Source organism: Pyxicephalus adspersus, chromosome 7 (assembly GCF_032062135.1).
Source record: "Pyxicephalus adspersus chromosome 7, UCB_Pads_2.0, whole genome shotgun sequence".
NCBI lineage: Eukaryota > Metazoa > Chordata > Amphibia > Anura > Pyxicephalidae > Pyxicephalus > Pyxicephalus adspersus.
This window is the reverse complement of record NC_092864.1, coordinates 63,009,386-63,024,763: the sequence shown is the minus strand read 5'-3', so window position 1 is coordinate 63,024,763 and position 15,378 is coordinate 63,009,386. Positions and strand designations below refer to the sequence as shown.

At 35.8% G+C, this 15,378-nt stretch overlaps 1 protein-coding gene across 1 annotated transcript in view; it reads right to left on the bottom strand.

Moving 5' to 3' along the window:
* The window catches only part of LOC140335789 (aldehyde oxidase-like), a 46,128-nt gene that overhangs the window by 17,860 nt on the left and 12,890 nt on the right, over positions 1 to 15,378 (bottom strand). Inside the window, exons 13-24 of the mRNA XM_072418724.1 lie at positions 14,879 to 14,982; positions 13,486 to 13,670; positions 9,903 to 10,065; positions 9,506 to 9,592; positions 7,950 to 8,119; positions 5,708 to 5,825; positions 4,614 to 4,733; positions 3,985 to 4,081; positions 2,841 to 2,965; positions 1,420 to 1,553; positions 1,180 to 1,267; positions 991 to 1,077 (exon numbers count right to left, since the gene is read on the bottom strand). Coding sequence (XP_072274825.1) covers positions 991 to 1,077; positions 1,180 to 1,267; positions 1,420 to 1,553; positions 2,841 to 2,965; positions 3,985 to 4,081; positions 4,614 to 4,733; positions 5,708 to 5,825; positions 7,950 to 8,119; positions 9,506 to 9,592; positions 9,903 to 10,065; positions 13,486 to 13,670; positions 14,879 to 14,982 — 1,478 coding nt within the window. The remainder of the gene's footprint in view (positions 1 to 990; positions 1,078 to 1,179; positions 1,268 to 1,419; positions 1,554 to 2,840; positions 2,966 to 3,984; positions 4,082 to 4,613; positions 4,734 to 5,707; positions 5,826 to 7,949; positions 8,120 to 9,505; positions 9,593 to 9,902; positions 10,066 to 13,485; positions 13,671 to 14,878; positions 14,983 to 15,378) is intronic.

Below are 15,378 nucleotides of genomic sequence, written 5' to 3'. Positions count from 1 at the left end.
TCTCTCCACTCCTATTTTGGTTAAAACTATAACATTTTATATTTTCTTTCACTTTGTCCCAGTCATAAAGGCCACTAGGACAAATAGTAAGAGTCAGTCTCTAAAATGGACAAAAATGTACCAGTCTATGTTAGCCATAACAATATTATTTCTTTGTCTACTGTGTCTCTATTAGGGTGATATTTAAGTACCTTGTTTTTGATCACATGGACCCAAGAACTATTCCCTTAACTCTAACGTTTTTGGATTTATTCCACTTGTACATAAAGTGCTCCTACAGAGTTCACCATACCTTCCCATCCAGACATTGGAATGCTGATGAAGCTGTGAACATTCATCAGGTCCTAAAAACACATGTTCACATAGAACCTTGGATTTTATTAATGCAATAAATACTTCTGGGCCCAATACCATTGGTGTTTCACTCTGCTGTCTCTTGTGTGGCCTGGTGCCTCTCTCAGATCACTTTTTTGAAGCCCTTTCCTGTTTAATGTGGAGTGCAGTGGCTCTGAGGTAATTCTGGAACTTTTACAAAATTTCACTCCATGCTTTAAAACCGAATTGTGTTTAGGTCCAGCATCTTCACCATAATCTCTACAGTCTACAAAGTTTCACTTGACAGATTTAGTAAGTGTCTTCCTACAAAAGTCAATAATGAGAAAATGTCTTAAAGAATTATTGCTTGTCCTATTATTTGATGTATTCTGAAATTGTCATGGTTGTGTGAAGTGCTTGTTATTACTGTAGCTTTTGCTTATGTCTTTACTATGAAATTTTAATACAATTACTAAGCATAAATGTCAGCTATGGTGTCAGATTAACAGATAGTTTGTCAGATTCCAGATGGTGTCAAAGTGAGCTATTAAAGTACCACTTACACAATTTGCAATGCATACTTGTTTATATCAAAGCATATGATTTGTACGACACATTGAAAACTAAATTTTGTGAATAAAAAAATCAAAAGTCAATAGAGAAAATATATCTTACCAAAATAGACTCATCAGGGGTGCATCCAGCATTAGCATAAAAAGACACATCAGCTCCGACTAATCTACCATCACTCATACATCCCACCTAAAGGAAAACAAAAAAAAATTATGTCAACCATCTATGAACTTTTTTTCTATCATATGTACATAAGACCCCTTTTTCTTTTTTACATTTTTTAAAACTCACTTTGTAAATGCCCTTGAATGGATGACGACCAGCAGTCATTAACATGTCTTCATTTCGCTCAAGAACACAACGAATAGGCCTTTTGGTCCTACAAGAAAAAGAATTTTATGCTGAAGTTTGTTTTTGCATTTTTTCCTACGCAATCCAGATCAGTAAAGTAATGTAAATATTTTACCAATGAAAGCTTACAAGCCCCAGACTATAAACGATTACTAAAATATTATGTACAAAAATACTCACTTTTGTGCAGCTACTGCTGATGCGCTTGCAAATATGCCTGGTTTTGTAACTTTTCCACCAAATGCCCCTCCAACTCTTTTAACTTTGGATATAATCCTGTTAGATGGAACATTAAGGACTGCAGCCACAGAAATCTAGAATAGAAGCCACAAACTGAGAATGCATCAAAGAGGATTTAACCCAATAATTATAGTATGTTAAGTTACTAAAAAGTAGTATGAATTTTCCGTGATGACGTCTATGTTCCAAAGTAGAACAGCATTTCAGAAACTAACATGAGACTAAAACTTTACAACTTTAAAAATGGATACTCTGGTACAATGGTTTACATTGCACCACACCCTAATACAACAAGGAAAATTTGCATGGGTTTTAAAGGTGCCAAATATCAACACTAGCAACACAATATATGTTGAAAACAATTTGTTGCAATTTATTATACAATAATATAAAAACACATCACATGATTTGTAATGATACATAATAACTTTTACAGTACTTACCAAGTTTCACCAATAGGCTTCACCAGAAGGACAGAACGTGATTAGTACTGCATCTATGTATTTGTTCAGATCGTGGTTGATGATTAGGTTGGTATTATGTCATTCAAGCATTGATGTTGGAAAGCAAGATTATTTGTTTAAAATCCATAACATTGACTTTCTTGTGCAGTTAAGAATGATATGACCCAATAGTGTTGTAGGTAGTCTCTTTTGTATATGCTATATATAATCAAAAAGATACAATATCACCTTTAGTAGTATTGTCTTCAGATTAGGAACAAAGTAGAGCACCACTCTTTCACTGTTGTCTTTTAGTTGTCACTAAAAGAGACTGCCTACAACACTATGGGGTCACATCACTTTTAACTGCACAAGAAAGTCAATGTTATGGATTTTAAACAAATAATCTTGCTTTCCAACATCAATGCTTGAATGACATAATACCAACCTAAGCATCAACCACTATTTGAACAAACACATAAATGCGGTACTAAAAAACATTCTGTCCTTCTGATGAAGCCTATTGGAGAAACACGTTAGTGACTGTAAAAGTTATTGTGTATCATTACAAATCGTGTGATACTGAATTGTAATTTTTTTGCATTTTGCAAGCATTTATTATTGTTTGATATGTTTGTATATTATTGTATAATAAATTGCAACAAATTGTTTTTTAAAATATATTGTGTTGTTAGTGTTGATGTTTGGCACCTTTAAAACCCATGGAAATTTTCCCTGTTGAGGAAAGAAAACTCTTTAGTAAAATGTTACAACATTACGGGGTCAAACATTTGGCTGATACCAGATGCTAAAGGACTCAAAAAGCATGTAAGACTACATCAAAAAATCCCATAGTGATGGTCATGTACACGTCAGCTTAGCAATGACTATTGTTCATGTCAGAATGAAAACGCTAACCTGTGCTGTTGTGGGATCTTGTGTGGATATATACATGTCAAACTCATTATCCTCGCCTTTCGGCACTACAAGCACAGAATTGGTTTCCAAGTAGAAATGTTCCTGGCCACCAATATGAATCTCACCTATAAAATTAAAAAAAGTATTTTACCAACTAATATTACTTTATTGTGTAGAGAAACTAACCAATAATGAAGACAACGTAATTTTTTTTATGAAGAAATGTATGTACCACAGCATTAGCTGCATGCAAACCTATTATCAAATGCATAATCAATGCAATCTCTCATGACCAAAATTCCAGGAGTGCATGAAATTTGTTTGATAATGTGACGACACAGGACAATATCCCAACTCGCTATCTAGCATGGAATGCTAGATCACAGTTTTATTGCTAAATAAACATTGTAAGTAAACATACCTTGGCATCTTGAAAAAAAATGAAACCCCATTACTAGTCACCATCATAAATCCTTCATTTATTTGTAAATTCTTCATTAAAACAAAGAAGGTTGAGTTTAATGACTCCAACCAAAATGGTTTGCTATGTGTCTCTAGAAGATATACGAACAATTACTGGCCTGGTAACATTAGTCATTAGCCTTGATGACATTGGTGTCCATTACAGGAACAAATGAGATATTTACCAAAAGAGACACTTGTCCTGTTAAAATCCCTTAAAAGCTAGATTGCACTCACATTGGGGAGATTTAAGAACTTGTCATGACTCCAGGGCTTGGAGAGGCCTAATCACCTCCTTTAATGTGATGGATGGAAAACACTTGTGGATCAGAAAAGAAATTCAGTGTCTTAAACTCCCATATATTAAACTGGAATTCTAAAACAATGTTCAGATTTCCCAGCAATCACGTGAACTTAAAAAAACCCTCCTTATCTATGTATTGAGGATGAAACATGGAGGGGGGTTGTAGCCATAATTAGGAGAGCAGCTTGGTATGACAACACTGTTCTTCCAAAGATACGGTGCAGCAAGTAAGAGTTGTTACCCTGGGACCGGAAGTGTGTTACTGACCCATAAAATAAAGACAAAAAATAGGTAACACAACCACGTTATCCAAGGACTAATTGGCTTTACATATTACATATTTGTTTTTTAGATGCTTTATTGGTATACAATACATACCCTCAATGATATGGTCTGCCTTTTTAAAGGCTTCTTCTATATTTCCATGTAGGATTTGTTTATCTGGTTGAAAAAATGAGTTGTGCTTAATAGCATCCTATAAAGAAGAAAATATAGAGTTAGAGAGTAGCACATACTTCCTTTTATTCAAAGGTAGTGTTAATGTAGTAGTATAGATAATAACATTATTTCTGGAGTTACGTACATGCAAGTTGTGGCCCAACATATTTTATTAAATATTTAACCATACACAAATATCACAAGGAGATCGACTTACAAAAGCATTATAGGCTGTTAACACAGAAAAAGTTTTTTACTCTGCAAAGGAAATGTTTCATTTAAAGCCATAATGTGAAAATGACATCCTCCTACAGGAATGTCTCCCTTCTTGGTTTAATGCATCCATTGTTCATAATATTGCAAAGTTCACATTATCAAAAACATTTTTTAGCCCTTGTAATTATACTGTATAAAGTTGGTGCTGTCAAAAATCTTTGTTGGATTGTAACACCAACTATTGTCCTGATGTACTCAAGTTGATCTGATCTTGCTGAATTACAGGTTTTCTTCATATACAAATCCTCTGAAGGAGCTTGGAGATACATCTTCAAGAAAAGAAATAAAAATACCTCCACAGAAAGTATTGGCTTCAGATCCTCATAGGTTATCTTGACTTTAGCCACAGCTCTTCTTGCATGTTTTGGAGTGTCAGCTACAGCTGCGCAGATTATTTGACCAACACACACTACCTACCAACACAAACCAGACAGGACAAAAAATAAAAATATGGTCTATAAATTTCCTTATAATAAATGTACTCTGGATTAGTAGTAACTGATAACAAAAAAAGTGTTGGAAACCTAACCTTATGATTACTTTTATTGTTTACCAAGTAATATTGCAAGTAGAAGAGGTAAGCGAATCTGCCTGGATTTAGTAGTAAACCTTGATGATGTCTGGGGAGGAAGGGTGCTGCTGTTGCATTATGGCTGTATATATATATTTTTTTAGTAATAGGCAAACTATTGTCAAAAAGGTACAAATAAAAAAAAGCCACATAAGGCGGCCCAGTCCCCATATAGACACAAATGACCTCCTTGGGTGGTGACTTCAGGCTTTTTGTTGTTACAAAACAGTATGGTTTTCAGACAGCATAAACAAAAGTATTCTGATATCATATCTAGGATGTGAAATTTCTCAACGTTTTTTTAGCTTTACTAATTATTATGTCCCTTTATACCCAAATATTAAAAATATAGGTTTTACGTATATAGTAAAAGAGGACAAGTGTCAGAATAATGCGAAAGCTGCCATGATTGACCTCTATAAAAAAATAAAAAATACTATTTATTCTTTTTGTGTTCATTCTGCTCCAATGGTTTGTGTACTTGATAGGTAACAAGATTGAAAGAAACATGCAGGTTAGAAGTTCTGAATTCAACCTAGGTTCTTATCTATACTTTTGTCCCAGGTCAATGACTAAAAATGATAAAGCCTAAGAAAAGACAGGCAACTAAAAGTGAATACATTTTGCATTGACAAGCCAATGACCAAACACAAAGTATGGTATTAAGTAAAGTAAGTATTAAGTACAAAAGTGTGGCATTATACCGAGAAATATAGTATTCATTGTATATGTATACAAATATGAGTCAGACTTAAGCACTTCAGTTACTGGTACATGTTGAATCAGAAAACATTTTGAAATGAATAAATAATGTACCTCATTCTCTGCAAATAAAGGTCCCTGTCCAGAAACCTCATTTATTCCAGGGACATCCTTTGCTCCTATTATATCAACCACTCCAGGAACTGTGAGGGCATCCGAAAAATCTACTGACCTGTAAGATTGCAGAAAACTGCTGAATCTAGAGAAGTTTTTCAAAATATTATTCAGATCTGCACCACTGTTATAACCTTCTTCATGTCCAAACATCAGTAGTAATTTTACCATTTACATGGGGATGTTTAAAGGATAAACTCTGTATATGGCTGATGGATTTAAAAACTGAAAATCTACACTGGTTTTTAGTTAATGTAAATTGTAAAATAGTTTTTTCTGCATGGCAAACAACTCCCGCAGCAGTAGAACATAGCCAAAAAAAAAGTTCTTTGCAAGACCCTTTACCTATATCTGCATACTGATGGAGTCACTGGAGTAACTTCTTTTAGTGTGCTTGAAAGCTGAAATACCTAAACTACCTAATTTTGTAAAGACAACTAACACGCCATCCACTAGATTACAAGACAAATACATATTTTCAAAATGCAACATTTCATAAATTTCTGAAGAACAAGAAAAAAACATTACATTTATATAAATTCTAACATTTTCTTTCAAAACAATTCACCTTTATCATTGCTATGGTAGGAAAAGTAGTTGTACATTTAGGCTCACCCAGTGACCACACTTGGCGATACCACAGCAAGGCTGCTAATGAAAATAAAAAATAAAATTGTGCTTGGGAACTGGGGAGTGCCCCAGAATTTTGCATTATATATATATAGTTATATATATATATATATATATATATATATATATATATATGAATATTTATTTATACACACATATATATATATAGACACACACACACATACACATACATTTTTTGATCTACCCACACACACCCTCCATCATCCATAATAAAAACAGGAACAAAACAGGACAGACAACCTGTCAAGAAACGTTCATAAACTTTCAGATTTCCAAGTTCATGTAATTTCATGATCTACCCACACACACCCTCCTTCATCCATAATAAAAAACAGGAACAAAACAGGACAGACAACCTGTCAAGAAACGTTCATAAAGTTTCAGATCTCCAAGTTCATGTAATTTCAAACAGTTATCATCAGCTCTGTATTATTAAAATGTAATTAATTCTAGGTGTGACCATTTTTGTAATTTATGTCCCGATCAACTGAAATCTAAAGATTTTCTGACTGGCTAATGCTTTAGAGAGACCTAAAGGACACCTCTGTTTAGAGTAAATAGGTTGTTATTGCTGACCATTGAAAATGCTAGAGATATCTGGCTACCATGTTGATCCAATGGCTTTAATACTTACCAACCTAGAGATGCAAAGTATATGTTTGTACTAAAGGTGAGAGAGCTGGTTGTGTAAATAGCACGGGGAATCATGCAGACATCACTGGTCACATTACTTTCTAACATACCTGGGGCTCCCATTGCCATTACTGGCCATCATAACCCTACTGTGCATAGGTCATTCAGTTCAGTGCAGTGGCAAGTGGTTTGAAGAAACACATCCTGGCTAAACCTACTATAAATTGTGATGGATCCAATGAACCTCAGACATAAAAAAGTCAGGCCAAACAAACTCATGCTTCGCTACAAAATGTCCTCAGTAAATCCAGCCAACATAGAAGTACATTAAATATTGAGTTTTTTTTACACCTGTTGTAATTTAATCGAATGTGAAAAATATTTTGGATAAAAGTTCAGGGAAAGTTAAGTGAAAACATTTATAAGCAACACTCCTAGAACTTTAATAGCTGTTCTTAGCTTTTGAAAAGCTGTAAAAAGATTGATCATCTCTACCTATGCAATATTAGAAATGTTTTCTCAGTGTATCAGCGATTTAGGATCCAGATGCCATGGACAATTCCAGTTGACTTTTTCACACCTGGAGCACATTGTAAAAACAAAAACCAGTAAATATTTCTGCAGAGAAATGAGTGCAGAAAATATAAAAGAAATTTCTATTCTGCAAGCAGATTTGCACACTGAATTGCCAGTAATAATGCTTTGTGTGGACACATGCATTGCAGAAATATAAAGTGGGAACTTCCTATTACAATAGCACTGGAAAGGAGCTCCCATCCTCTGCAATATATGGTGTGTATGTGTATATATATATATATATATATATATATATATATATATATAAATCTATATATATATTTTTATATAACACCTTCTTTTGAAAATAAATTGCACTTACACAATCTTGGCATGAGCTTTTGTGCTAGTGACAAAAGCAATAAAAAGTTCTTGGTCCACAGGTGGCATGTCATCCACATAAACTGCTTCCCCAGTGGCTTGCTTTATGCTAGATTGGTTTATTATTGGACGCCCCACAGAGTCCTGAACCGGCTGACTGGAGTTTACTTCCTGAGTTAAATAAAAATAGTAAAGAATCATTTAAACTGTAATAAATCACGGAAAAATGTATACCTGCCCAGTCACTAAAATGCAACAGCATTGTTGAAGTATAATAAATTAGGACATTTTTAGAACCACTTTTTAACATAATCAACATAAATTTATCCACGTGTGACTGGTGTTTTCAATTATGGCATAAAACTTGTATGTGAATCTTTGGATTTTGAATTCAGCTAATGTCTTTGCCTGCTGTAGCAAACCCTTGCAATTGCCCTGTGTGCCCAAACATTTCTAACATTTCTAAATACTTAATTTGTCATGCTACATCCCTTATGCTGCTCAGCTTTTACACTTTAATCTGTTTTATTGATCATCAAAAGGACAACATTTTAGGTAGTTTTAGATGCCAAGGTACCAACAGTGAAAAACCTATGTTTTGCAGTACATTCTGTTGGATCATACAGTATATGCAACTGGAGGGGGGAAAGTAGTTTCATGTTTGCTCTGCTGAACAATTTGCAGTCTTGTGGTCAATTCACTTGGCAAAGGAATCTGTGCCTCAGTAAATGGCTTTCTTTTACAATATTTAAAAAAAAAATAATATATATATATATATATATATATATACAAATGAATATACAAAAACACTGTATAGTATAAAATAGAAAGATCACACCGGCAGAAGTCAGAGGACAATGGATGAATTATCATGAATACAGTCATTATCATAACAGTTTTGTGCAAATCATAAAGAAACAAATCTCAACAATTTTTCAAAAACATAAAAAAAAGAAAATCTTGTTTCACATATTCCATAGCATATAAAAGTAGTTGAAAGGCCATAACAGAGACTATGTCCCTGTAACAAAAAACAAGATTGTAAACATTGCTAAAAAAACAGGCAATGATAATCGGAGACTTAAGGCCACCATACAGCCCTTTGAAAAGGGGAACCAAAAAAAAGAAACAAGGAAGGGAATAAGAAGGCAAGGAAGACGGAACAAGAAAGGAAGAAAATGAATTGAAAAAAAAAATGACTCCCCAAATGGAATTCTACAGACCCAACTCTAAGTAGCAGAAAGTCTCTGGGAGAGTGAGAGATCTTGTTGCAGTATGATCAATAAGAGAAGACCAAACACAAGTGAATAATCTAATGATTACTTGGATTGTTCAGGCTACCCCAATTCTTCTAGGGAGTCTTTCTTTCTGATTTACCTGAGTTTTAACACTCTTTGGTGGTGTCCAGTGTTAGATTACAAGGCACAGAGTTTTTACTTAACAATGCCTATTCATTTTCATTAATTTGTCTTGCATGAACCAGATGTTTTTTTTTTTTATTTACAAGTAGGATCTATTTCATGTGTGAATGAAAGAAAATTGTCTTATTTGTCTTACCTGGAAGATCTGTAGTGTTTTAGGTGCTTTAGACTCAAAATCAAGGATCGGACTTTGATACTCTGGAGCATTAAAGGGATTGGAGACCTAAAGAACAAAATATAAATATAATATATTAGGGCTGAATGGCGTTCTAGTATGCATAAACAAAATCCACGAATAAAAAAAATGTTAATTCCACAAATAGTTCATCTGAATTGTCCTTTGTAATACATGGGACTTCTTGCAGCTGGTTAATTGGTTACCCCAAAATAACTAAATTGTTTCACACTGGCCACCACAGCATCTCTCTATGTGTGGCAGTAAAGTGTGCAATGGCAATAGCCTGGGCTTGAAGATATTTATTAAATCAAGCCCATTGTGTACATCTGTCTGGCATTACTCCATTATTACTTACAGGCTTCTTTAGGTTTTGCAGAACTTGCAAGTAGAATTTGAAGAAAAAACTGATCATCAGAGATCTCCTGTATTCCACTTTTCCATCAGGAGCAGAGGGTGGTATAGACACCTCATTGATGATTTGTCGGCAGGCTTCACCCAACATTTCATCATCCCAGTGTCTACCAAGAGAAAATAGTATAACACGTATTGTGAGTCCTTGTAAAGTCAATGTACACACATAGGATATCTATATATCTACAGTTATATTCCAGCAAACAAATGTTAGTATTGGATAATGCTCAGGGACACGGGCAAAAACACATCTGTCCATCCTGGTCTGCTAATTTTGTTCTATTGCAGTCTGTCCAGGGTATTAAAGGCTGTTTGGTGAAATGCTTAGAACAAATCCCTTTCAGGCTCAGCATCTGCTGCTCTAGTTCTTGTCTTGGCTTTCTGAAGACCTTACCTTGATGTCTGGAGACAGATTTCATGATAGGTTTGTACAAGCTGGAGGCTGAGTAGTAGGAAAGCAGACTGGTGCTGGAAATTATGGCATGTGGGTATGATGTTCTAAAAGTCAGACAGTACAGCTACTTGTACAGTAAAGATTGTTTTAAAGGGGCAGAGATACAAATTATTGGAATCCTAGTTATACCACTGAAAATTAGGGGGAGAGAGAAAAACCATCAGAAATAAGGCCCTGTTGAGGACATTCGGTTCATGTACCAGAATTAAATTTGCCTGTACAGATAGTCCCCAGGTTACATACGAGATAGGGATGGTAGGTTTGTTCTTAGGATGAATTTGTATGTAAGTTGGAACATGTACATTATTTTAATATATGGAATTAGGACAGATGTTTGTCTCAACATATTATTAGGCAGTGTTACTGTATAAAGTCCTCACTGTGAGCTAATCACAAACAAAGCAAAAAAACAAAAAAAAAAAGAAAGCCTAGACATTCATTAACTTTTGGAGCAAGCTGTGCTTTGATATGCAAAAAAAAAAAAAAAAACAGATGCAGTCTTGTCTTGGTCTTTAAAGAGTTACAAGATGTTACCGATCAGCTCAGCTCTTAAGATCACCTACAACTTCAGCTGTGTTTAGCAAAGGATTTGCAAGTCATGCAAACTGCCCCCTCCCCTGTTCATATCTAGGCGTCCATATGTCAGATGTTCTTAACTCAGAAACTACCTGTACTAAATTATTGGATAGGGTTTTGCCTAATGCCAGCTTACTTACCGTATTTTTCGCCGTATAAGACACACTTTTTCTCCCCCTGGGGGGGAAAAGTGGGTGCGTCTTATACGGCAAAGACCGTTTTAAAAAATAATTAAAACAACATACTCACCCGATACCCCGATTCTGCGTACGTCTCCTCTTCTCTCCTCTCCTCGATGCTGGCTGCAGCGCGTGTCTCCTCCTTCCTGCAGAGCACAGCGAGAAGAAGCCGGCACACGCGCCCCCGTGAAGCACGGAACCCGGAAGCAAGCTGATCCCTGCCCTAACGGAGTTCCCCGGAGGAGAAAAAGGTACCGTACCAGAAGGGGAATTTAAATCGGCACAGGGTGATCAGAAGGGGAATTTAAATCGGCACAGGGTGATCAGAAGGGGAATTTAAATTGGCACAGGGTGATCAGAAGGGGAATTTAAATTGGCACAGAAGGGGAATTTAAATTGGCACAGAGTGATCAGAAGGGGAATACAGTATGAATGGCACATGAGTGATCAGAAGGGGAATAGTACAGTATTTGGTTCAGAATATTTTTTTTTTAGATTTTCCTCCTTTAAAATTGGGTGCGTCTTATATGCCGGAGCGTCTTATACGGCGAAAAATACGGTAATTACATCTAAAGCCAACTGATTTATCAAAATAAGTTTGACACAAATATATGTTTTATTCCTGCATTTTTATTGAGATAGTGAAGACTCAATATGATCATAGGTAACATAAGAGTTAAAAACAATAGATATTGCTTCTCACGTATCCTGTACTGTGAGTCATTTAGGCTTGCATTTGGTTAGGAGGAATTATCTTTTTTGGCACAGGGTGACAAAAACTTGGATAATTAGAAAGTGGAGAAACAAGAAATATGTACAGACAAGTGTGAATTGTTATGAAATGGATAGTAGACTGGACTGCAATGTTTAAAGATGAAGCACTGAAGACATTTCAAAACAAGACTATCTGAATGAGACCAATTACTACTTGCTAAAGAAGCTTCTTTTCACTCAGAATTTGAGCACCAATAATGCCAATGTTTCATGCATCAACATTTTTTTCTTCACAGTCAGCTTTCAAAAAATCTCCTTTTTTTTAAATACTAGATAAAACAACCAGATTTGCATTACTCCGTCTTACCATCAAGGAACATCATCATTGCCTCTTGTTTCTGCTACCCATAAACATCACTTGAAGTAGAACGCTTATAAAGCAGGAATATTCCTGCAAATACTTGCAACAGAGACTGCATGCCAGTTTTAAGGCTTACCTAGTGTTTTTTTATATAGCACAAACAAAACACATTAGTTACAATCCAATATCCCAACCAGGTATACAGGATACAAACTCACTCAAGCACAATTAAGTTTCATTTGCTCCCAGGACAGTTAAGAAGATCTACTAAAGCATCCCCAGCACAATTTAACACAAAGTTGTGTGGAGTTAAAGAGAATTGCTACAGTATGTGCTGCTGCAGACAATGAGCAGATTAGTTCCTGGCCTGCCATTGGCTGCTTCAACTCCAAAGTCTTTCTGTTCCCAGTCACTAGTGCCTGTTGTAGCATTTAGCTTGGCTGACCCGCTGCCGGATTTCACATTGCCGATTCAGCCCATTTCCTGACGCTGTGTTTGTATGCTGCCTAGGCTAACTTTGTCTGTGACCCCAATGCTGCTTTCTCTTTACATTTGGGTACCTATTCTACTAGACTGAAAACCCTTGTTTGACCTCTGACCCTGTTTTCTAGTCTTGCCTCTTCAGGACTCACCTGTACTTTGTTATCTACGGAATCCTGGTCCTCCGTCAGTCCTTCCTCAGACAAAAGCTTAAGCACACAGAAGTCCTTGGGGCAACCATGTGCTAGGTTTGCACAACTAGTCTCCTGAGGCTGAGCAGGGGCCTACTATAGGCGAAGAGTATGGCGTTAAGATTGTTGGTCCGGCGTCTGGTTAGAAGTGGTGCTGGACCAGGGCCTTACAAGGAGCCAATAAGTTTATGTGTTCACAAGGAACGTGCTGATAGGTGCAGAAAGCACAATTGTCTTTTACAAGCTGCCATGGGTCCAAGCCAGCATGGACTAAGAAGAATGCGCTAAATGATGCTGGCCATCAACTAATTAGCTGGTGAACAAGGTGAAGGACAAATCTAGACTGAAAATGAATATGGAGGCAAAATATGTTTTTGTATTTTATGTTTTCATGAGCCCTTCAATTTTTGTCTTTATAATGGACAACAAAAATCTTTTTACTTAAGCTTCATCCAGGTCTAATATGGTTATTTTATTATTAGTATTATTATATGGTTATATTATTTAACTAATATATTTTACTAAATCATTCAATACATTAAATAATGCTGATCTCATCTGTAAGTACATACCTCCCAATAAGAGCTTGTCCAGTATTCTTTGCAAACACAGTTGTGGAATAGATGCCTCCATAGAATATTCGTATTTCCTTTATAATGTCCGAATTCTCCTTAAACTCTACTTTCATTCCAGCATTGACAATAGCATAAGCATTTTCTTGTCTCTGGGCTTGTCTGAAGGCAGACACAAACTGACTCTGTCCAAAACAAATAATTCACACAAGATTTATCTTTGTTTTTTGTTGGGGGCACTTACTATAAACCAAGTATGAGAAGAAAAAAATTTATGTTTCCTTTAAGTCTAGAACTGAAATTCAAAGACCACAGCTCTGTTTACAGCAAGGGTCGGCAAACTGTTTGGACTACTAGGCCATTTCAGGAGTTCAAGAAGGCACACTAGGCCAGAGGAAACAAGGTGTCCAAGGAAAGGTTTTTTCCAACTGTGACTGCAAGCGAGCAGCCTCGGTCTTCTGCTCATCTGCGGTGTAGATCGGTACATGTGCATTGAAATGCATTGGCATTGAAATGCCCCTTGAGATTCGACCGCTTGAAAGTGCTGTTGGTGTCGTTGCACAAAGGGCTTTGTTGCCGTGTTGGCCAAAGAATAATTCGTCAGTCCATTCGGGGTTGAAGACACGGCGTTCGAGGTCAACCTTCTGGTGACTGGTAGCTGCGTGTTGCTTCTGCTCTTTAGGCATAGTTAATTGGGGTGCGGGAACTCCATGATATCGCGGGAACTCGATATTGCAGGAACTTGCAATAATGCGATAATTCAATTAGGCTGGATCCAACAATAAATAACTAGGGGGTGTTAGGCTGGACTGGAATACTGGCTTGGCCATATCCAGCTTAAAGACCAGAGTTTGCCTACCTCTGGTTTACAGCAATTGATGCAGCAGCTTGAGTGTAAAATTTAAATTTTACATACTCTATACACATTGTATATACTGTAAGGTCTAGAATAGCTTTAATACCTGTCAAGATTTAATAGAATCAGCTTGAAGAATTCCATAGAATTCAATTCAATAGAAACAGCTTTCAAGAAAGAAGGGGGATACCCATTACTGCATACTGAATGAAAGGGGAAAATATTTTGAATGTAGGCTTTTTCTGGACATGGTCATTTCATTCTCTTGTGCCTATTATAGAGGTATGTGATCTGCAACCCTATTTATTATATAGTGCCGCATAATATGTTGACACTTACAATGAACGTTGTAATTAATGGTTAATTAAAAATAATAAAGCAGAAAAGAACACACTAAAGCATAAAATCTTAAAGAACTAACAGTTTACTTACTTTCCCTGTTAATATCCCATGTAATCAATATTAATGATTTTAATAGTAAAAAGTGAAAGGCTGTATACATATTAATAAATATATAGCACAATAAAACCCACTTACCTTTTCAGAGTAAGGAATAAAGACACTTGTTAAAACTTCCCCTGGTTTTAAAGCAGATGCACCTGAGAAAAAGGAACCATCCAGTGGGATTCTCCGTGTTGAACCTAGATGTAATTATTAAGTAACAATTATTTTACTGTCAGATATTAGTCATGGTGTCAGGGTTTACCCAGCTGCATGAAGCTTCTTTGGCCAATGACATTTTTGTAGCAAAGTATAACAGCAGATATATTTGTCTGTAATCAGCAAACAAGCCAAAAAAAATCTAATTTCTGTAGTACTAACATTATTACATAGAAGTCAGGTTTAAAAAAAAAAAAGATATAAGTCCTAACAATTCATCACTTCTTCAAGTCTTCCATCAAGTTCAACCACCAGAGAAATAAACAAAATAAACATACTACAAACCAGAATATTCCAGATAAATCCCTATAGATATAGTTAATGCATAGGAAGGCAAAACCCTTCAAAAAACCCAATTCAGATTGCTCCAACAGGGG